Here is a 22,586-nt window from a genome sequence, read left to right as displayed (position 1 = left end):
ATAATGAGCAATAAAGGCTTTCTTCTTCTACATAGAAAAATCATCTACAAACAGTTTGAGTATATTATGTATTTTAATGTTTGCACAGTTAAAAGTTATTTAATAATGACAAATATTTGTTATTAGACAACAGGAACTATTTTAATTTCCCTACGAAACAATCTGATCTCAAGTAAAACCTGAATCTGAACTAAAATTATAACAGTTATAAACAGTATCTGAACTAAATCAAACAATAAAGTAAATGTGTTTTAATATTGCAGCATAAAAACTGTATCTGACACTAATTAGATAAATCATAGAAATGTTACATCATGAAAATGAATTAATACGACAAACTCTGAAAAAGCTAAAGTTAATCAAATAAAAACGACTAAATGCTAACTGTAACTGTTTACTGTTAACCACATGAAGATGTCCAGATTTTGGACCAACACTTTATACAGAAAAGAAGGAACCATTAAATAAAAGTCACATTTTGTTGAATGTAGCTGCTAAATATTCACATTAAATACATCAAGTTTAAGCCAATGAATCAATTAAGCGTCTGATCACTTTAAACGGGGAACGACTGTTTCCTCCAGCTGGTTCCTCTGTTCAGGTCTCAGGGTCACTCACTTGTTTATACTTAAACCTTAGCTGCTTGTTCACAGAAAATATATATTTAATTATATATTTCATGAGGTTGAATATTTGGAATTGAAGCAAAATGTTGGTAAAATCCTTTAATTGCTTTTAACAGCAACTCAAGTTACATTTGACTTCAAAGCTGCACAACAATGTAAATAATTATATTCACCAATGGTTCTACAGCCTGTGTTTACGTGAAGCTGGAAGGTTTTACCATCAGGTTCCTGCAGAATCATCAATGTCTGTTTATAGTGACGTCAGACATTTACATCAACATGGACTGAAAACAGAAAAAACAAAACCTAACACCTGTTCAGGTAAACACAGGGTGAACTAAGACAATGTGAAATAAAATCACTGTAACATCATGTCAGGTTGAGTCATGTGGACACAGAAACATCGAGTCCAGATGAAGTTCTGTGTCACACCCCGGTCTGGATGTCTGGAAGTTGTCATGCCTAGATCCGTGACCTAAGGAAATAACACAGAGGATTCGTTAATTGAATTAAACTTTCTTTTACTCTTTTTTGGAGCCAGAGTTGTCATGTTTTCTGTTTGTTTCCTTCGATGTGTTCTTTTGACACTAAGCAGCGACCACACAACTAAAGCCACACATGGTTGGCAGCAAAGAGCGGAGCTCTGTTTCTCCCACATGATTTAAGCTGGAGCAACAGACTGTGGTCTCTGAGCCCCAGCAGCATTCTGTAACATGTAACAGCTGCTTAGCTCTGTGTCACTGTAGGCGACAACAATGCTGCTGATCAACTGTGTCCAAGTGTTTGTGTGTTGGAAATCCAGTTTTGGAGTTTATCTGAGCAAAACCACAGATGGTTCTGTGAGTGGTCTGCTTAGAGTCGACATAGAGGAGTTTGAGAACCAAAAAATGCTAGGATGCAAGTGCTAGGATGGCGTTTGACACTTCTAACTGTGTCTAAACATGAACAAGAGAGACGAATAAATCTACCAGAATGTCTAAAAATCATTAAGTTTTTCTGGATCCTTTCCTGCACATACCACAGGAAACACCATCAATTATCTTAACTTTAAGATAACTGGTGGAGATCCAACTAAATGACATCTGAGCAGCGAAAAGCATCAAGCGTTGATCAAGGCAGGACTTCACTGTCACCCACTGCTACTAACACACTGCTTTAAATCACCAGCACCAAGATGCTGATCCAGGAACAGCTGCTCCCACACTGACTCCATGTCCGACTCCACAGGCTCAGTGACGGCTTTCACCCCTGATGTCACTTAATGCTCAGTGGTCTCAGTTGAAGACGCTGATTCATTGAATGGATATAATTTAAAGGTTCACAGTCTTTGATTCTAATTAATGATCTTCAGATCAGATGTTGGTGCACAAAACACATAGATTGTAATTAGTTTAGTGTCAGCAGGTCTCTATGAATCCTCCCTAACTCAGGAAACAATGGGTCTGAAAAGGTTTATTGAACCACCTCCAGAAAAACAGTGAAGCTGAAGTTAAACTATCTGAACCTACTTTTGAAACTACTAAGTAGTTTGTCCTAAATGGTTCAAAGTTAATGCATCTAAACCTGTTTTTATTCTACATTCAATTATTGATCCTAAGCAACTGCACCAGTGTAAGTGTCTGTAAGGAACTAAATGTAAAGAAGATTCAAGAAATGATGGAGGGAGAAGGGCACTGACTCTGAATACAAACAGAGACATATCTTCATGTCAATAAACGCTTCAACATGTGGATGATGTCACAGTGACAGAGCATCAGTCCATGTTCAGCTTCCTGGAGGCCGTCTGCACCTCAAGCTGCTGAACTACAGTCAAGGCTCAGAGTTGGACACAGACACCAGCTTTAGTTTCTACTAAGATCTGAGCTGATGAACAGGAAAAGAGCCTCAGTCACAACGTGGACCATGAGAGGAAACATTGAAATGTGTCTGAAACACAACGTTCATGTCTCTGCCTCAACTTCTACAAGAATTCAACCTGAACCTCATCAGTTCAGCTGCTAAGAATTATGTCTGAACATTATTTGACATTTAGGAACATTTGAAGTGGACGAAGAATAAAAAGCTCAAACAGAAGCTGATGGAACCGAAATATTCTGATGTTATGCTGATGAAAACACATTAAACTTACCTGTTTTTCTTCCAGAGTTTGTATATAACTCCAGCCCCAGCTACAATTATAAGAGCCATAACTGCTAAACCAACCCACACACCCACTGGGATGTCTGAAACACAGAACAAACATTAGTGTGACACAGATAATGGAAGTGAAACATAAATACGATGATGAAAACCTGTTATTCCCATAAAATAAAATGTGAGCAAAAAATAATATTTTCAAACATAAACATTTAAAGTGAGGTTTTTGTGGGACTTAACAACCAGCATCTAAAAGCCAAGAGTCACTGACGTCTCAGAGTAAATGAGACTAAATGTTTAAAACCTGCTGTTGTTTAATTTCGTGACTCGACTGATGCTTTGGTCCAAAGTGACCTCACACAGCAGCAGTTCACCACGTGGCATCAAACTAGCAACCCTCCACCCTGTTTGACGTGTGAGCCTCCTCCTGGTGAAACCCTGAGGCTCCACGTGGTCCAGGATCCACCAGGAAGAGACCGACACATGAGCAGAGCGGGATCTGCTGAAGAAGAGCGAGCGTCGTCCTGGACGCTTCATGAGGAGTCGCACTCTGCTTTGCTGCCTTGCTTCACTGCTGCCTCAACTGAAGCTTCATGCTTCCTGCTCTGCTCCATCAATCAGAAGAATCACATCAGGAGTCAGTGACGACGCACAACGACCACGACTTCATGAGCTTTAAACTATTTACAGTCACTGTTGTTACAATGAAGCTTTAAACATGTGGTGCAGGAACCGATCTGCTCCACAGCAACAGGAGATATCTACAGTCACAGATCAAAGGTGGTGAACTGAGGATCTGGAGGGAAACTCATTGATGGTGGGACTCACCTGAAGTGTTGTTTAAGTCTTCATCTAAATAAAAAATAAAACATGCCAATCAACAACTGATCTCACATTTACAGACACAAATGTTTTGTTTGAATCTTAAATAGAAATAACAAATCACATTTTAACTGATACGTTTCCAATAAGAAGCTGCCATGATACTTGAATTCAATTGAATTGAATTTAATGAACTAAAGAAAAACTACAGGAACACATTGTAACATGTCTGATAGATGTTAATAACTTTAGATGTGGTCACAGCTGTTTGGTTGTGAACTTGACACAGATTAGACACTATCAGACAAATGTTTATGAGATTCTCCAACGAACTGTGCTTGAATGACTGGTCTCACTGTTTATTACAAACTTAACTTATCTCAGCTGTTTCCATTCAAGTCTCTGATTCTCTCTCTGAAGATGAGTGAAATTAATTCTCAATAATTAATAAATATTTTCAAAATCAGTAGATTTTATTTGAAAAAAGAGCTAAAGTTATTAATCAGGTTACACAGAAACTCACCTGTGACAGTGACATTATCATCAATCTGATGACTAAGTTCCTCCATTGTTGCATCACAGCGATAAGTATCACTCTTGGTCACAGTAGTTTGGAGGATGTGGAGTTCTCCATTTTTTTTTATCTCTAATTGTGAATTGAGTTTGTTTCCAGAGCTGTCGAACCAGGAGATTTTCAGTTGAAAATCAGGAGATGCATCTGAAACCAGACACAGCAGCGGGACCCCGTCCTTCATTTTTGTAAGTTTTTTGGTGTGCAGCTTTGCAACTTTACCTGTGAACACAAACAATAACTTAAGGATTAAACATGTGAGTTTCGATCAGTGTTTAATTTAAATGAGAATGAGACATCGGTAGTTACACAAACTAAGTAACTCTTCAATTAGTGTCAAGTAAGCAGCTCAACTACAGACACATTAATTTATTTTCTTATTCAGGATGAGGATTTTAAATAGCAGAAAGTGTAATTTTTGCTTGAATCTAACAATACCTTTGAATCATTAATTTCCTAACTTGAGTTTTTTCAAGTGTCTTTATAACATTGAATAATGTAATTTATTCTAACCCTAACAAAACAGTACATTTACCAGTGATGGAAAGTAAAGTAAGTAAAGAAAACTAACTTTATTGTAATGGCTGATAGGTGTCAAACTGTGACACACAGTAACAGTATCATAACCTGTGAGCTTTTACTGCTGAACGTCTTTTCTTCGCGTCACTGCTTCGGTCGAACTCACCAGGAAATTCACGGCTTCGGTCCTTTAACCGTTAAAAGCGCGGAGGATGGATGCGACCGACATTTACACGTTCACGAGACAAACGAAACGTTAATGTTGGACGTGAATGTTCACAAACGTGTTTTAGGTCGTTTAAAAGGGCTAACTGTTCGTTTTCCTCCGTACATAGGAATCAACGTAACGAACGTACGACATGTAAACATAACGTGCCACTTTACGGCAGTGAACGTTTAGCTCCAACACGTTCACCTGGTTCCTCACTTTATACACAACTAAAGCCCAGGACAGGTTATATAAGATAACGGAGAGCTTATATAAGATAACAGGGGGTGGAGTTACAGGAAACACATTCATAGATTAAAACAAACTCTGGTTAAATGGGTTTAATATTAAATAAAACAAAATACAAACATTAATGTTACCGTCAATTAGTTTTTACCCTCCTCCCTAACCAGTCACACGGCGACGTCAGCGTCGGGTGTGAAGCAGACAAACGATTTAACCAATGTTTAGTATCTCTGAAATTACTAAACGCCTAGAAACAAAACTAGCCAATCAGCATGTGACGACAATTCAGGGTGATGTAGCTAACAAACCTTTAGTTTATCAGCTCAACTTATCAAAGTTGGTCATGATTAAATACGCTGTACGTGCGTTTATTTCCTTTAACAGAAAGTAATCACCGTGTAAACGAATGTGGTCGACACGTGACCATATATGGTAGTTTATGTTGTCGGACTTTTGGTGACAGTTTGTTAAGTTTTATCTGTCAAATCTGTCACAACTTTAAAAGATTTAAATTTAACCAATGATGAAATTTACACGTGTTTAATTCATACTCGGACATTATTCCACTGTAATTAAATGTTTTATGCTATTATTTGTTATTAGAGCAGCTTTGCGAAGCGCCGCAGACACCTGTTGGTTAATATCTGAACTGCACTTAATCAAAATCTCAGTCACGTTTATCTAGAAACCTGAAGTTTGACAAACAGAGGAGGAGAGGTAAGTTATTTCAGCCCTGAAGCCTTTGTTATGACTGAATTACAGTTTTAGGAAACAGACAGTGGGAAAAGATATAAAAAAGCATTCAGTATGTTTGAATTTGACACTTTAAAAATTTTATTCTCTCAGCTTTAACTAAGATTCACCAACATAATGAAACCTGTCAGAGTTTGTTACTAGAGTTTTGTTATTACAAGAACTTAATTAAAATGTATCAGTTCCCGGTCATTCTGGAATTTTATACAGTTCAAGCTGAAAAGGTTTTAAAAGACAAAGCCATAAACAATAAAATGAGCTGCATGAGGTTAATTCACCACCTAAAATGTAAGACAAAAAAAGTTTGTAGACTTTAATTTTTTTTTTTTAGAAAATAACATGTTACGTATCATTTGGTTCTAATTCTGTCTGAAAAATGTGGGAGGAATATTATTGGATATGTTTGACAACTTTACAGTCATACAATTAGAAGAGATTAAATGTGAGCAGACTCAGGTTTGCACTCATAAAACTATCTAAATCCTGACGTGATGAGGTTTGTTAACCTGATCACATGTCGACACCTGGAGCTTTGATACAGACGTTAGAACATCAGAGTCACTGTCCATCATTTGTGCAGCAGCTCAACATCAACTACTTTAACATCACTGTCATTCATTGAAACTATTCCAACATTAACAATGACTTGGTTTCTGAACATGAGGTTCAGGCAGCTCATTAAAAAGAAGAAGAAACGCACATTCATCACAACATCAGCTTCAGACTCATCGTGGTTCTAGTTCATCACTTAATTCCTGCATCACAGAGAAAAAGACTGAAATGAAGCAAGTTACAAACTACTCACCAACACGAAGGTGAACGGTGAAGGTTTGGGTAAGATTTGGTAAATTACAGGTGTAGAATCCAGTGTCAGACACTTTAGTATCTCTGATTTTTATGGAGGCGTCACCGTTCTTCAGTTCATGGTCAAAATGAGACACACGACCGATGAACTGCTCATCTTGACCTGATAACGGACTTCCGTCATACAGGTAAACGTCCTTCTTTCCATCTTTCTTCCACTCAAACCGCTTAGACAAAATGTCCTTGTCTTTGATGTAACAGGGCAGAATCGCATTATTGCCTTCTTTCACCTTGATGATCTCTGGACCTGGAAACATTTAGATTCGGATTAGTTCAGTACAACTTGTTCTTGTTAATGGAACAAGGCAGAGTCACATTACCTTCGTTTAACCTGATCACTCGATCTGAAAAACTAAAACGCCTTTTAAACCATTTTTAACATACAGAAGTTACAGAAGTTTGAGTTTCAAACCAGTGTCTAACGTATATGTTTCCTGTTATGACATTATAGCAAATATCTCCACTTCCTGTCGGAGGCGACGCCCTGAATGATCAACATAGAATCCAGAGCTCAGTGATGAACAGAGCTGCAACTGATTTCTGTTTTCATATTTATCTGCTCTGATTATTAGTCATCAACCTGCTGATGTGCAGAGAAAGACGCTGTCTTCACTACTCAGGTTAAAGAGGCTGTTTCCTGTTTTAGCTTTAATTATTAAATCTGATCTCTGTTTCTCACCGTTTCATCCAGTTTTAGTTCTTATTAGGTCTGATAAACGTTTCTCACCGTTTCCATCAGCAAACGTTGATCCAGACAAAGACACGAGGCAGAGACTCAGAAGAAGCAGCTCCATCTCTGACAGACTCCTCTGAACAATGAGGCTGCTGCATTAAACTGCGACAGAATCATCGCAGTTTCACTTTCGGTTTCTCAGTTTTTTCTTCCTCCACAATAAGATAAAATGTTTAATGTACCGGATGTGAAGGTGAGGAAGCAGAAGAGAGACTGAAATAACAGGAACGCACAATAACCATAAACAGATTAGATTTAACCTCCTGGTCCTGGGGCCCGTTTCAAGAAGGAGGTTTAACAAACTCTGAGTTTAAACGAAACTCTGTGTTGATCTACTTTGAGTTTGCAAACCTGGAGTTTTCGGTTTCAGAACAGCTGAAAAGAGTTTAGAGAAAAGGTTTAAGCAACTCTGAGTTGTCTGACTCAGAGTTAAGCGCGTGCACCGCGACGATACAAAGCCCTGATCAATGGAGTGAAGATATTACGTGTCACCATGGCAACAGGACAACATAAGACGACAGGTGTCGTGCCAAAAATGACTGTCTGCCAGGAACTGATTTCCGCACGCGGGAGCGCGCACCGCCTCGTTAATGCGTTTAGCTTGGTTTGTGTAGGCCTACAGCTGCTTATTTCGGTTTCAAACGGCCATAACTTGTAAATATGATCCGCTACACGTTTTCTAGTGGACGTAGTGACGCCACGTCTTTTAGATTTTGTGTAAACGACGGAAATAATTATCGTAGTTCTCTTTACAGCGATCGTCGATCGTGAATGTTTAACTCTGACATGACGCTAGGACTCAGATCTACGACCCAATGTTGCTGCAACATGTTTGTTCTTTACATTTTGTGTCTGATTAAAACTGGACGAATGACCACCGAGTTGTTTCACCACTTTTAACTTCCTGTATGGGACCAGTTAAACCAGTAAGATGCTTTCATGTTGCAGAAACGTGATTATTAGAGCCAAAGCTTTTGGTCAGAAGCTTAATTATGTCTTATTTTAAATACACTGAGCTCGGCTTTGTTATATTTACAGATGTAATACACCTGGGGCCCGTTTCAAGAAGGTGGTTTTGTGGAAACTCTGAGTTTGTTAACCCGAAATGAGGAAAACTCAGAGTTTCGGTTTCAGAAAGCGGGGTTACTTAAACCCGTAAAGCGGGGTAAGTTTAAGCCCGTTTCAAGAAGCGAGGTAACCGAAACTCAGAGTCAGTTACTATGGCAACTGACTCTGTGAACCAAACCTGGTCGCGAGCAGGTTTTATTCGGGAAACCCAGAGTTTCCTTCGGTCTCCGCCCCTTTTTAAAGTGAACAGTGTTTAAATACCTCGTTTAATCTTTCAGTGCATTCATAGATTTCACCTGTTTCCTTCGCGCAGAGACCAAAATGTCCGTTTCTAGAGGATCCTGTAGATGAGGACGCTGTATTAATTCACACGACGTTGAATTCACGCCGCGAGAGGATTTTGACGCCACGAGTTAATTTTCTGTCATATCGCAGTGCATATTTATTTGAGCGGTACCGATTTTCTCGAGACTCCATACATATATTTATAATCTTATTCACCCATTCATCAAACACATCACCCATCGTGGCCGCGCTTTTACATCCGAACAGATTCTTTGTGTTGCGTTACGTTTTTTTTGCAAACGGTAGTTTTCTTTATAACATTGGAGATGCTGAGCACATTAGTGAAGCCACTGTTTGTAGAAAAGTTCGACCTCAAGCGCTTTCCTTGACACAAACTCCTTAAAGCCATTAAAGAGGAGTTTCACAGTATTGCAGGTATGTGGTAATCACTTTGTTTCATTGAGGCTAATCTGAAAAATGATGATCAGTTAATAACATCTTGCTGTGATCTGAAATAAACTGATAAATGTGCAGGTTCACTGACTACTCTTTCTAGTGGTCACTGTAACTGACATCACATTGTTTACATCACCAAGATCATATGTGATGCTGCACATATCATAAACGTGAACTCATGAATATATAGTGAGTCAACCCTAAATAACAGGCTGCACTGTGGTAAGTACATGTATGTCCTATAGACTTATTTCAATGCATGCACTCACACTCACAGGAGCACTTCTATGCAGCACTAAAGTAATGAGAACTTTCTTCTAGGAGAGATTGACGGCTTTCTGCTGGAGATAGGGGTTAATGCCAGCTCACACTACTGACCCCTCACCCAGAACCTGAAGCAGAACCCCAGCAGCGCTTTAATGTGGCCCTGCAGAACAAGAGCCCGGGTGGAAATGACCATAGGCCTGTTGAAAGCACGTCTTCAGTGCCTACGTCACCTCAGGGAAACACCTGAGAGGTCTTATTATTATTATTATTATTATTATTATTACCTCAGGGAAACACCCGAGAGGCCTGTGACATTAATGTGGCATGTGTTGTTCTCCACATTATTGCAATTATTAGAGAGGAGCAACACCCTGCAAATACAAGACCCTGAGGAGACTCCTTCCATCACAGTAATCTGCAGAGTGGATGGACAGATTTGCTTTAATGTCTTAATCAACCATCACCACCACCACCAATAAAAGAAACTGAATAGATGTAAATCATAATTTATTTGTTTTTTTTTCATTTCCTACAAATACAAAGGCAATTGTTAGATTTTATGATTCTTTCAATAATTCATACAATTCACCTTTAACTATACACTCATCTCCAGCTTGTGTTTGGGAATTTTAATTTCTAGATCTGCCTTTTCAATCTTGTGGTACAAGTATAACATTTCCTTGAGATTACGTTTATACAACTCTGTAACCGGTAACCTAAAATACAGAAGATTTATAGTTACATGACATCTCGAAATGACATGTTCCTCATTACTCTTACAGAATTGAACTCTGGCATTTACTGAACATCACTGAACTGTGTGCATCTGTGCAGCAGAATGTGACTGACCTCCTCCTGCTGTTCTTCCACACTCTGGGGCAGAGGGGAGATAATAAAGTCAGTATACATGGAGATCAAGTTACATCATTTAAGCTACGCAACACAAACATCAGAAATCATGTGATGTGTATAAACTGTATTAATATTACACTTTATAATACTGCTTATAATAATTTAAGCTTTATTTAGTAGTATACTTACAACATCCTGGGCTTCTGTTGTGACAGGAGGATTCATATATTACCATCAGAATCTGTTGAGACCAAAGAACCCAACCCAGAGTCTAAGAAAAGTAAAAGAAACTAAGAAATTAATATATCAAAAGTAGCCTATGTAAAAAATCAAATATATAGGTAGACCTCTTACATTTTACACATGCACTTGTATCCTGGGGAGTGACGGGTTCTGATGAATTCCTTTAGCCCCTGCTTTCCAGTGTTCAGGCTGAGGCCCTTCTCCTCTGCATGCGTCAATGGTGGAGGTGCAGGTCCTCCACCAGTTGTTTTAGCCTCTGCCTACTTTCTGTTGGCTGAGTAGAAGTCAAAAGTTTAACTGTGTGAAAACATTACAGCCATGTTGAAAATGCTGCTGCACTGCTATACTCTGCATGCTATTTAGTTATTTTATATGTCAAATATTGTAAAGTCAGGTAGTCTACACCCATGACATGATGGTGCCTTATACCTGTTTGAATTATGTTTTTATATTTAATTTTTAGCCACGTTCTTTTATGTCTGCAGGATTGTGCCTACATGAAAACTGAAATTAATTTCTTATATTATTACGTGTTTTGGGTAACTTTTAAAAACCTAATTAGATTAATGTAATAATTGCTCTCCATAAAACGTATTGGATTATTGAATTATCATTACTCTACAAATCCCACATCAACCACAACAGGAATTTTAAAAATGCATAGACATAACACTGCACTTTTAATTCATACAAACGTCGGCATTTGCAATTACTGAAGTAACGCCTTAGATGAGTGAAAAAGTCCTTACTTTACGAGTGAAAAATGACAACAATACTAAAATTATTTAGTATTTAGTTACGCTGAACACTGTATGTATTAAATGTAAACTTACGCATTGACTCGAGCAGCTATTTTCTTCCAAGCTAATTCTTTCTCTTTCGCCGCTGCAGCCGTGTTGCCTTTTCTACGGATTATAGACTCGTAGTCGTTATATGCTTGAAGTATCATATCCATTTCCGGACGTCTTTTGTTGTCCTGTTGCCATGGTGACTCGTAATATCTGCACTCCATTGATCAGGGCTTTGTATCGTCGCGGTGCACGCGCTTAACTCTGAGTCAGACAACTCAGAGTTGCTTAAACCAACTCTTTTCAGCTGTTCTGGAACCGAAAACTCCAGGTTTGCAAACTCAGAGTAAATCAACTCAGAGTTTCGTTTTAACTCAGAGTTTGTTAAACCTCCTTCTTGAAACGGGCCCCAGTATGCTGGTTTTATGTTGCCACAACGTGATTAAAGCCAATATCTGTTTACTGAAAGCTTCTTTCTCCCTTATTTTAAGTTCACGGAGCTCTGCTGGATTATAATAATAGATTTATGAGCATCCAGTACATCTTATCACTTTCCACACCTGGCTGAGACCAGTTAAACCAGTAAGATGCTGTGTTTACGTTGCCAAAATGTGATTGCAGCCAATATCTTCTGAAAAGAAGCTTATTTCTTCTTCTTCCATGTTTTTGGCAACATGGAACGAGCTTCTTACTGGTTGTACTGGTCTCAGACAGGTACAGACAGTGGTCAAGTTAATTTGAATGTGTTAATATAAACAAGAAGAGCTCCACTGACTTAAAATGAGGCAGAAATAAGCTTCTTGTTAAAAGATATTTGCTGTAATCACTTTTTGGCAACGTGGAAACAGTATCTTACTGGTTGCACTGGTCTCAGACCAGTACAGACAGTGGTCAAGTGAGGTGGATATTTATTAAACCTGTCATTTTAACTTAATGAAGTTAAAATAAAGAAGAAATAAGCTTCTTGTTAAAAGATATTGGCATGAATCACTTTTTGGCAACATGGAAACAGTATTTTACTGGTTGTACTGGTCTCAAACAGGTGTAGACAGTGTTCAAGTGAGCTGGATGCTCATTAAATGTCTGTATATGAACAAGAAGAGCTCCACTGACTTAAAATGACACAGAAAGAAGCTTCTTGTTAAAAGATATTTACATGAATCACTTTTTGGCAACATCGAAAGAGCTTCTTACTGGTTGTACTGGTCTTAGACAGTTACAGACAGCGGTCAAGTGAGCTGGATGCTCATTAAACCTGTTAATATAACCAAGAAGAGTTCGATAAAGATAAAAATGAGGCAGAAATAAGCTTCTTATCAAACGATATTGGCTTTAACCACTTTTTGGCAAGGTAAACACAGCATCTTACTGGTTTAACTGGTCTCAGACAGGTGTGGTGTTATGGGAAAAATTGTCTCTTCCTTATTTCTATGTCTCTCCCTTACTTCTATGCAGTTATTATACGATTTATGACTTATGTTCTGCAATTAATATCTTATGTTTTGTCTTACTGTATGCATTTGACATTTCACCTACATTGTTCAATGGTTGTCTCTGCCTGATAGACTCTCAACTCTAGCTCCCAAACCCAAGGTCGGGGAGTTGTGTCTCTGTTGAGACTTGGTGCTCCTTTCTCACAGATAGTTGGACGTCAGCAATGCAGGTGTGAGAAAGTAAAAATCTTCACACACACTGCGACAGGGAGGAGATGGTGCATGTAATTTGATTGGGTTAGAAAGACATTCCACCCTAGTCGGACAGAGAAGCTAAAAGGCAGAAGCAACTTGAGGATCGTGGGCTCTTTGCATCACACCTTCGTGGTGTGTGCACTGATCTCCCCAGCTGGTTTTTGGTTTGTTGATGTGCACGATCAACTTCCATGCTTTTTATTTGCTTTCCCCATTATTTTTGTTTTCTTTATTATTTCAATAAATCGCACAAAGGGACAACTCTCTCTCATCTACTTCTTTATGGAAAATCTCCACCACAGAAATTGGCGTTGTCGGCAGGATCCCGCGGCAGGTCGTCTGGACGGTGTGACCAGGGACGATAGTCCTGAGGACTAGGGTCGCTCAGCCTCCAAACCTCTACAGACATTCAGAGCTGGGAGGACTGCTCACCCGTCTGGATCGCCTCTGACGAGATCCACGAACTCAGATTCAAACTCAAATCCTAATTTGGCTCGGTGAGAGAGATTCCTTTCGATTCGGGAAAAAACAAAAGGATTGGAACTTTTATTTTTAATTTAGCTGAAACATTTCAATTGGTTGAAAAAAAAAAGGAAAGAAATCTTCTGTTTGGTTGAAACACTAAATTTGATTAGGAAAATTAATTAGATCGAGAAGAAAAAAAAATCCCAATAATACGTGTTCTTAATTAGGTGAAAGTCTGCTCTGGGTGGTGAGACGTCGGTTGCTAAGGGTTGGCTCGTGGAACCGAGCTTCCGTCTGTACTGAGGATACAGACATGTTTTTTTGATCTGTGCGTGGTCCACACGTGGGGGACTGAGTATAAAAGACGGCTTCTGAAAGAGGGAGCGCGTTTGCAGAGTGAAGTATTTTCAAGATACGAGGGACCCGGGCCTAGAGGGGCCTAACGTTGAGGAAATACTTCGGGAAAGGCTCTGTCGCCAGATCAGGTTGGTTCCCTTTTTACGGAGACGTCCGATAAAAAGGCATTTTGGGAAGGTTCCGGCCGGAACACACAAAAAATCTAAGGCAGGAAACCGCCGGACTCTGAAAGACGGGTTCGGGGCAATTTGAGTCTACACCACCAGACAGCAACCGTACAAAACTAAACGTAATTAAAGTAAATATGGTTATTAGTGCGTTTCATGTTTCCATGAGTGGGAAACTGGTTATGGGTTCAAAAGGAGAATCGCTTTGTGTAAGGACATACGCACCTTAAAAGAAAAATTAGAGACAAAAGAAAATACTTGAAAAAAGCAAAACTATCAACACTAAAGCCCTAAAAGAAACAAAAGAGAGATGAGAGTAACAGGAAAAAAGGAGATAACAACTCTGGGGAAGAATTGTTTGCACTCTGCCACACCACACACACACCACACACACACATATCATGTCAAGAGCAAATGCTCCCATTGTTTCTGCTCTCTATTCTAATGCAGAACTGAGCGCGATGAGGGTAAATCCGGATCTGGACTCCTTTCCCACCATCAGCAGAAGAACCGAAGGAGAAGAAGCGCCGACCAACAACCAGAACAGGGTGGAAGCTCTGACACCACAGCAGCTGGAGGACACAGACCACAGCATGGAGGCCTCACAGACTCTCACAACGTCTGCAGCCATCACGTTCTGGGCTCATCAGATGAACCAGCTACTACAAGCGTGTGTGTCTGACACAGACACCTGCTTATGACAATCAGCAAAGGAAAACAAGCACAGAGCAACAGCAGAGAAGACGTGCTCTGACACAGACACTGGTTGAAACAACAGGAGAGGCTTCAGACGTGATCGGCCCAAAAGAGCTGCACCTGAGGATCCAGGAAAGGTCTGTCATCGAGGAACAACTGTCCCATTGAAAGGCTTCACCCACTGGCGCTCACATGAGACTGATGGTTGGGGAAGGAGGAAGGTGACGGTTCCTTTTCACGTGACGTACAAGACGGTACCGCAAACACACACACACATTCATACACGCAATGAAGAAACACGCTTACAGCTGATACACGCTCAAATTCATGTTCATGCTTATCTGCTCGCAATGAAGAATCGCTTTTTGCTTAAAAAAATCCCACAGAGTGATTTTAAAATGATGACAAACAGCTAAATGACAACTGCTGCATGACTTTACAGTCTGATGGGTTCAAACTATTTTAACTTGCAACAAATTCAGTAATAAAATCCTCTATGTTTCTAAAAGGGTTTGTGCACAATATAGGTTTGTCTGGCCAGACTAGAAGACTATAGGAAACAAAACAGACTATAGAGAAAACAAAACAGACTGTAGAAAAAACAAAAAAACAGACTAAAGGGAAGACGACTATTAGAGAGAAGTAATAATAATTACTGTACGTACCAGACTATTAAAGAAAACTTACTGTTTCACTGTCTTGTGCAACATCTGACAGAAAGACACCTTAACATTAATTTTTGCTTTCAAACTTGTGCCCAGTAAAATTTTTAGGAAGACATCTGATGTGTAGTTTAGGTATTTGATTGATTTCCACTCCAGACGGAGTGCAGGTTACATCTACAGACATTCTAAATAATCCCTCTTTTGTTGGTGTTAACTTCAGCTCAGCTGTGCTCTTATCATTGGCTGCTGAGGGGGGGCTGTAACTGAGGCCCTCACACAGGCTGCATCACAGCTTGTTTATGATTTCACACACACACACACAAACTGACCTCAACTTCCCTCTTTTGGGATGAACACAGGTCTGCGCTTGCGATTTCATTTACTAATGAACAAAAAGATTTTGATTTTTATTCTACAGTTCCACACGTCCCTCTGTGAAACATGATGGAGACAGATGCAGGACGTGGGTCCTTTCGTGAACAGATGTCAACGGGGTGGAGACTGGTGAACGACTTCCGACCCCATGTGATGTATTCAACTACTTTGCATAGTTTTAGAAAACTTTTTTTATTCTGCCTGTTATGTGCAGCAAACAGTGAACTGGGTACCTCCACATTCTAATGACACACATTACACGCTTTCGTTTTTATTTTTATTTCAGAGGACGCTCTGACCCAACACTCAGCCTTACAGGAAGCCCTGCTTCCCTGTGGCTCACACACAGACATGATGTAGGTTCAATCAGAGGATGTGAACCAGTGGTCATCGCACCTAAATCTGACCACAGACCATGTAAACAACAACACCCTCTTAAAGGAAGCCATAGATGGTGTTACTGCAGACACCACTAAGCTACTGAAACACTGGATGCTACAGGCCACAAAGAGAGCCTGTCTAAATTACACTTTGTTCAGACAAAGGTTATTTTCTGGGTCATTGTAATTACAGCTGATGGCAAATCCATCTCACCCAACAGAGTTAAAGCAATGTGAAACCTGCCTAAACCGTGCACGTAAAAACAGCTGATGTCTTTTCTAGGTCTTTGTTCTTATTGTAGGAACTTCATTCCTAACTTTACTGTTTGAGGCCCCACTCAGGGTTCTGATGCAGACGTCTTCATCGTCCACTTCTTGTCTCACGTGGACGTCTGAGGCTGAACAACGTTCACCGACCTCATGCTTGCTCTTCAGGCTCCTACTTTGGGTCTTTCTGATCTGACCCTACGCGACCTTTTACTCAAACAGTGCATGAAAGATCAGGTTGTACGAAATCTGTTCTCATGTCCACAGCTGTTTCCTTTATCATTGAGATGGCTGTGATTCTCTTGTTTGGTTTTTGCGTTATCCCACTGGTTAGAGGTCTCATCATGCGTGCGACCTCAGCAACACTCTCGTATCAAATGACACAATGCACTATGTTCAAAAACCCCAACTCTAATTTACTTAATGACTTTGACGATGGTCTTAGGCTATCTAATCACAAAATATAATCTGATACAAATATGATTATGAGCTTATTTTCTTCACATGCTCATACAGAGGTTATTCTTGTATAACTACCCACCAAAAACAGCTCCCAACCTTTTGTCCCTAAGTTACTTGCATTTTATGTGAAGGTGTATTTTGAATCTTGATGAGTTAATACCCTTATTGTTTCATTTGCAAGGATCTTTTATTATTACAGAATGTGATGTTGACAATTTTATTCTTTTAGTGGTTGATTAATGTGTAATCAAAAGGGGGGAGTGTTATGGGAAAAATTGTCTCTTCCTTATTTCTATGTCTCTCCCTTACTTCTATGCAGTTATTATACGATTTATGACTTATGTTCTGCAATTAATATCTTATGTTTTGTCTTACTGTATGCATTTGACATTTCACCTACATTGTTCAATGGTTGTCTCTGCCTGATAGACTCTCAACTCTAGCTCCCAAACCCAAGGTCGGGGAGTTGTGTCTCTGTTGAGACTTGGTGCTCCTTTCTCACAGATAGTTGGACGTCAGCAATGCAGGTGTGAGAAAGTAAAAATCTTCACACACACTGCGACAGGGAGGAGATGGTGCATGTAATTTGATTGGGTTAGAAAGACATTCCACCCTAGTCGGACAGAGAAGCTAAAAGGCAGAAGCAACTTGAGGATCGTGGGCTCTTTGCATCACACCTTCGTGGTGTGTGCACTGATCTCCCCAGCTGGTTTTTGGTTTGTTGATGTGCACGATCAACTTCCATGCTTTTTATTTGCTTTCCCCATTATTTTTATTTTCTTTATTATTTCAATAAATCGCACAAAGGGACAACTCTCTCTCATCTACTTCTTTATGGAAAATCTCCACCACAGAAATTGGCGTTGTCGGCAGGATCCCGCAGCAGGTCGTCTGGACGGTGTGACCAGGGACGATAGTCCTGAGGACTAGGGTCGCTCAGCCTCCAAACCTCTACAGACATTCAGAGCTGGGAGGACTGCTCACCCGTCTGGAGGACAACTCTCTCATCTACTCCTTTATGGAAAATTTCCACCACATGTGGAAAGTGATAAGATGTACTGGATGCTCATAAATCTATTATTATAATCCAGCAGAGCTCCATGAACTTAAAATAAGGGAGAAAGAAGCTTTCAGTAAACAGATATTGGCTTTAATCACTTTATGGCAACATAAAACCAGCATGCTACTGGTTCTACTGGTCTGGGTGTATTACATCTGTAAATATAACAAAGCAGAGCTCAGTGTATTTAAAATAAGACATAATTAAGCTTCTGACCAAAAGCTTTGGCTCTAATAATCACGTTTTGGCAACATGAAAGCATCTTACTGGTTTAACTGGTCCCATACAGGAAGTTAAGTGGTGAAACAACTCGGTGGTCACTCGTGCAGTTTTAATCAGACACAAAATGTGAAGAACAAACATGTTGCAGCAACATTGGGTCGTAGATCTGAGTCCTAGCGTCATGTCAGAGTTAAACAGTCACGATGTACGATCGCTGTAAAGAGAATTACGATAATTATTTCCGTCGTTTACACAAAATCTAAAAGACGTGGTGTCACTACGTCCACTAGAAAACGTGTAGCGGATCATATTTACAATTTATGGCCGTTTGAAGCCGAAATAATCAGCTGTAGGCCTACACAAACCAAGCTAAACGCATTAACGAGGCGGTGCGCGCTCCCGCGTGCGGAAATCAAAATCTGGCAGACAGTCATTTTTGGCACGACACCTGTCATGGATATGATACGTCAAGCATATAACGACTACGAGTCTTTATTCGGTAGAAAAAGCAACACGGCTGCAGCGGCGAAAGAGAAAGAATTAGCTTGGAAGAAAATAGCTGCTCGAGTCAATGCGTAAGTTTACATTTTAATCATACAGTGTTCAGCGTAACTAAATGCTAAATAATTTTAGTATTGTTATTTTTCACTCGTAAAGTAAGGACTTGTAAAGTAATTTTCACTCATCTAAGGAGTTACTTCAGTAATTGCATAAATACCGATGTTTGAATGAATTAAAAGTGCAGTGTTATGTCTATGCATTTTTAAAATTCCTGTTGTGGTTGATGTGGGATTTGTAAAGTAATGATAGTTCAATAATCCAATGCGTTTTATGGAGAGCAATTATTACATTAATCTAATTAGGTTTTTCTAATTAGGTACCCAAAACACGTAATAATATAAGAAATTAATTTCAGTTTTTATGTAGGCGCAATCCTGCAGACATAAAAGAACGTGGCTAAAAATGAAATGTAAAAACATAATTCAAACAGCTAAGGCACCATCATATCATGGGTGTAGACTACCTGTGTCAAGGAACGCCCGGATGAGGACCCAAATGCACAGCAAAACACAGGTTGACGGTGATCAGACGGTGGTTTATTCCAGGTATTAGGCAGAGGCAGCGTCAGGAACAGGCAAGGTTCATACACGAAATCCAGCATCCAGTACCAATTCGTCAGGCGGAGAATCGTGGTCAGGCAGGCGAACGAGTTCGGTAACGTGCAGAGCAGAGAACGGGGTACACAAAACACGGACGGACAGGAACAGCGAACTGGGAACAACGGTAAGCACACAAACAACGATCTGGCAGTTTGCTAGAGTGAGAGGTGGTGCTTAAATATACTGAGCTGATTACTGATCGCATGCAGGTGTGGGTAATGACCGGTAATGGCAGGGAACAGCTGTGGAGTGACATAGCAGGAAGTAAAGCCGAAACAGAAACAGAAACCGGGAGTGCTACCAAAATAAAACCGGAAATAACTAGACCCAAGACCCAGATCGTGACAACCTGACTGTGGTGGAAATTTTCCATAAAGAAGCAGATGAGAGAGTTGTCCTTTTGTGTGATTTATTGAAATAATAAAGAAAATAAAAATAAAGGGGAAAGCAAATAAAAAGCATGGATGTTGATCGTGCACATCAACAAACCAAAAACCAGCTGAGATCAGTGCACACACCACGAAGGTGTGATGCAAAGAGCCCACGATCCTCAAGTTGCTTCTGCCTTTTAACCCATTTCTCTGGCTCGGGTGGAATGTCTCTCTGCAGCAATGGAATTGTTTGTGCCATCTTATCTCGCTGTGAGTGAGAATATTTGCTTTCTCACTGTCACGATCTGGGTTTTGTGTCTAGTTGTTTCCGGTTTTATTTTGGTAATCTCCCGGTCTCTGTTTTTGGTTTGAGCTTTACTTCCGGTTTTTGTTCTTCTCACAGCTGTTCCCTGTTAGTACCGGTCCGCATTATCCACACCTGCACTTCATCGGCTATTAGTTCACTTTGTATTTAACCACCACCTTTGTCCTCGGTTCCCCGCCAGATCGTTGTTTGTGTTTCTTCAGTGTCCCAGTTTCATCAGCGTATTCGAGTTCCATGAGTGTATGTATGTTTCATCGCCTGACCCTGGACTGCTACTGACCGTGAGTTTGTCTCATCCCTGCCTGTACTTTTGCTGAGCCTCTTCGTGTACGAACCCTGCCTGGACATTGGACTCGAGATTGCCTGCTCCCCTTGTTACTGCTTTAAGCCCTCCCGTGTATGACCTGGACCGTTTGACCGTGCTTTGGAGAATAAACTTCCTTTTGATCATAACCCTGCCTCCGTGCTGCGCATGTGGGTCCTTTCATTGCCGCCCCTTGACAGAACGATCTGGCCAAACTTGGACCCAGCCAGCACTTAGCCTCCGGTCAGGTCAGTGACTGTTTTTCCTTGTTTTTTTTTTACGGCGAGTATAACTCTCCCGCGGAAGTATGGAGTTTACCTGCGCCGAGCTACCCAGCGACCTACATGTTTATTTCGAGATCCTCGCGGAGGATTACCGACGGGCTAGTAACCCGAAGGACCAGCGCTGCGCCGTGGAGGTGGCGATATTGACGCTGGAGGACGATGACACCGCGTTAGATCACCCCAGTGTTCGTCGCCTCTATGAGCGACTGTGCGCGAAGTCTGACGAGCTAAGCGACGCGCTCTGCACCACGCCAGCGCCGGTCGCACCGCCGATGGTTTCGGTTTCCTCTTCCCCGCCCCGTCGGATCGTCGTGCCTGCACCAACCTGCCCAGCTCCATGGTTGTTTCCCTGGGAGGATTTTCTGCTCTCACGCGGTCCTCAGTCTCCAGTTCAGCCGCGCGCTGCTCAGTCTCCAGTTCAGCCGCGCGCCGCTCAGTCTCCAGTTCAGCCGCGCGCCGCTCAGTCTCCAGTCCAGCCGCGCGCCGCTCAGTCTCCAGTTCAGCCGTGTTTAGCCCAGTCTCCAGCTCAGTCGTGTTTAGCCCAGTCTCCAGCTCAGTCGTGTTTAGCCCAGTCTCCAGCTCAGTCGTGTTTAGCCCAGTCTCCAGCTCAGTCGTGTTTTGCCCAGTCTCCAGCTCAGTCGTGTTTAGCCCAGTCTCCAGTTCAGCCGCGTGCTGCCCAGTCTCCAGTTCAGCCGCGTGCTGCCCAGTCCCCAGTTCAGCCGCGTGCTGCCCAGTCTCCAGTTCAGCCGCGTGCTGCCCAGTCTCCAGTTCAGCCGCGTGCTGCCCAGTCTCCAGTTCAGCCGCGTGCTGCCCAGTCTCCAGTCCAGCCGAGCCCCGTTCAGTCTTCAGCCCAGTCGAGCCCAGCCCAGGTCTCAGTCCAGTCGAGCCCAGCCCAGGTCTCAGTCCAGTCGAGCCCAGCCCAGGTCTCAGTCCAGTCGAGCCCAGCCCAGGTCTCAGTCCAGTCGAGCCCAGCCCAGGTCTCAGTCCAGTCGAGCCCAGTCCAGGTCTCAGTTCAGTCGAGCCCAGTCCAGGTCTCAGTTCAGTCGAGTCCTGTTCCGACCCCAGTTCAGTCGAGTCCTGTTCCGGCCCCAGTTCAGTCGAGTCCTGTTCCGGCCCCAGTTCAGTCGAGTCCTGTTCCGGCCCCAGTTCAGTCGAGTCCTGTTCCGGCCCCAGTTCAGTCGAGTCCTGTTCCGGCCCCAGTTCAGTCGAGTCCTGTTCCGGCCCCAGTTCAGTCGAGTCCTGTTCCGGCCCCAGTTCAGTCGAGTCCTGTTCCGGCCCCAGTTCAGTCGAGTCCTGTTCCGGCCCCAGTTCAGTCGAGTCCTGTTCCGGCCCCAGTTCAGTCGAGCCACGTTCCTGTCCAGGTTCCAGTACAGTCGAGCCACGTTCCTGTCCAGGTTCCAGTACAGTCGAGTCACGTTCCTGTCCAGGTTCCAGTACAGTCGAGTCACGTTCCTGTCCAGGTTCCAGTTCAGTCCAGTCACGTTCCTGTCCAGGTTCCAGTTCAGTCCAGTCACGTTCCTGTCCAGGTTCAGTTCAGTCACGCGCAGGTCGTGTCCCAACCAGAGGGCACCACCTGTCGCACAGGTGCTATGCACACCCGATCAGGCCCGACGTCTGTTCCGTCGAGCTCGGCAGCGGCAAGTAGCCATGCCAGCTCCAGAGGAGACGCCGTTTCAGTCCCTGCCGGCCCCTGTGAGGAGTCTGAGAGCAGCGCCGCCGGCTCCAGTGAGGAGTCTGAGAGCAGCGCCGCCGGCTCCAGTGAGGAGCCTGAGAGCAGCGCCGCCGTCTCGAGTAAAGACGCCGTCCCAGTTCTTGTCGGCCATGTTGCGGCCGTTCCTGTCGGCCATGTGGCGGCCGTTCCTGTCGGCCATGTTGCGGCCGTTCTAGTCCCTGTTCCTGTT

At 42.0% G+C, this 22,586-nt stretch overlaps 1 protein-coding gene and 3 long non-coding RNA genes across 5 annotated transcripts; 2 read left to right on the top strand and 2 right to left on the bottom strand.

Annotated features, from left to right (window-relative positions):
* On the bottom strand, positions 1-7,936 carry LOC114850973 (coxsackievirus and adenovirus receptor homolog). Of its 2 annotated transcripts, none has more exons than XR_008693972.1 (6): positions 7,473-7,936; positions 6,687-6,992; positions 4,108-4,377; positions 3,591-3,614; positions 2,755-3,367; positions 1-1,101 (listed from the first exon to the last, which is right to left on the bottom strand). XR_008693972.1 is itself a non-coding variant. In XM_029142491.3 (6 exons), exons 1-6 carry the CDS (start codon positions 7,537-7,539, stop codon positions 1,089-1,091), a joined length of 774 nt encoding a protein of 257 aa, XP_028998324.1. In that variant the 5' UTR covers positions 7,540-7,702; the 3' UTR covers positions 1-1,088. The 2 variants fall into 2 exon arrangements, 1 of the variants encoding a protein (XP_028998324.1); XM_029142491.3 differs by having other exon boundaries at positions 2,755-2,848; positions 7,473-7,702.
* Positions 7,937-8,556: 620 nt separating this feature from the next.
* LOC129603774 (uncharacterized) lies at positions 8,557-9,970 on the top strand. The gene is made up of 3 exons (XR_008693975.1): positions 8,557-9,266; positions 9,609-9,804; positions 9,859-9,970. It is a non-coding gene; the product is annotated as an uncharacterized LOC129603774 (long non-coding RNA).
* A 74-nt stretch (positions 9,971-10,044) lies between these two features.
* LOC129603773 (uncharacterized) lies at positions 10,045-19,380 on the bottom strand. The gene is made up of 4 exons (XR_008693974.1): positions 19,266-19,380; positions 10,761-10,923; positions 10,596-10,677; positions 10,045-10,427 (listed from the first exon to the last, which is right to left on the bottom strand). It is a non-coding gene; the product is annotated as an uncharacterized LOC129603773 (long non-coding RNA).
* LOC129603772 (uncharacterized) lies at positions 13,643-17,037 on the top strand. Its single transcript, XR_008693973.1, has 2 exons — positions 13,643-14,236; positions 14,565-17,037. It is a non-coding gene; the product is annotated as an uncharacterized LOC129603772 (long non-coding RNA).
* Positions 19,381-22,586: the final 3,206 nt, after the last annotated feature.

The sequence above is a fragment of the Betta splendens genome, unplaced genomic scaffold (genome assembly GCF_900634795.4).
Source record: "Betta splendens unplaced genomic scaffold, fBetSpl5.4 scaffold_35, whole genome shotgun sequence".
Taxonomy (NCBI): domain Eukaryota; kingdom Metazoa; phylum Chordata; class Actinopteri; order Anabantiformes; family Osphronemidae; genus Betta; species Betta splendens.
Note: the sequence above shows the minus strand (reverse complement) of the source record. Positions and strands in the feature narration are given on the sequence as shown.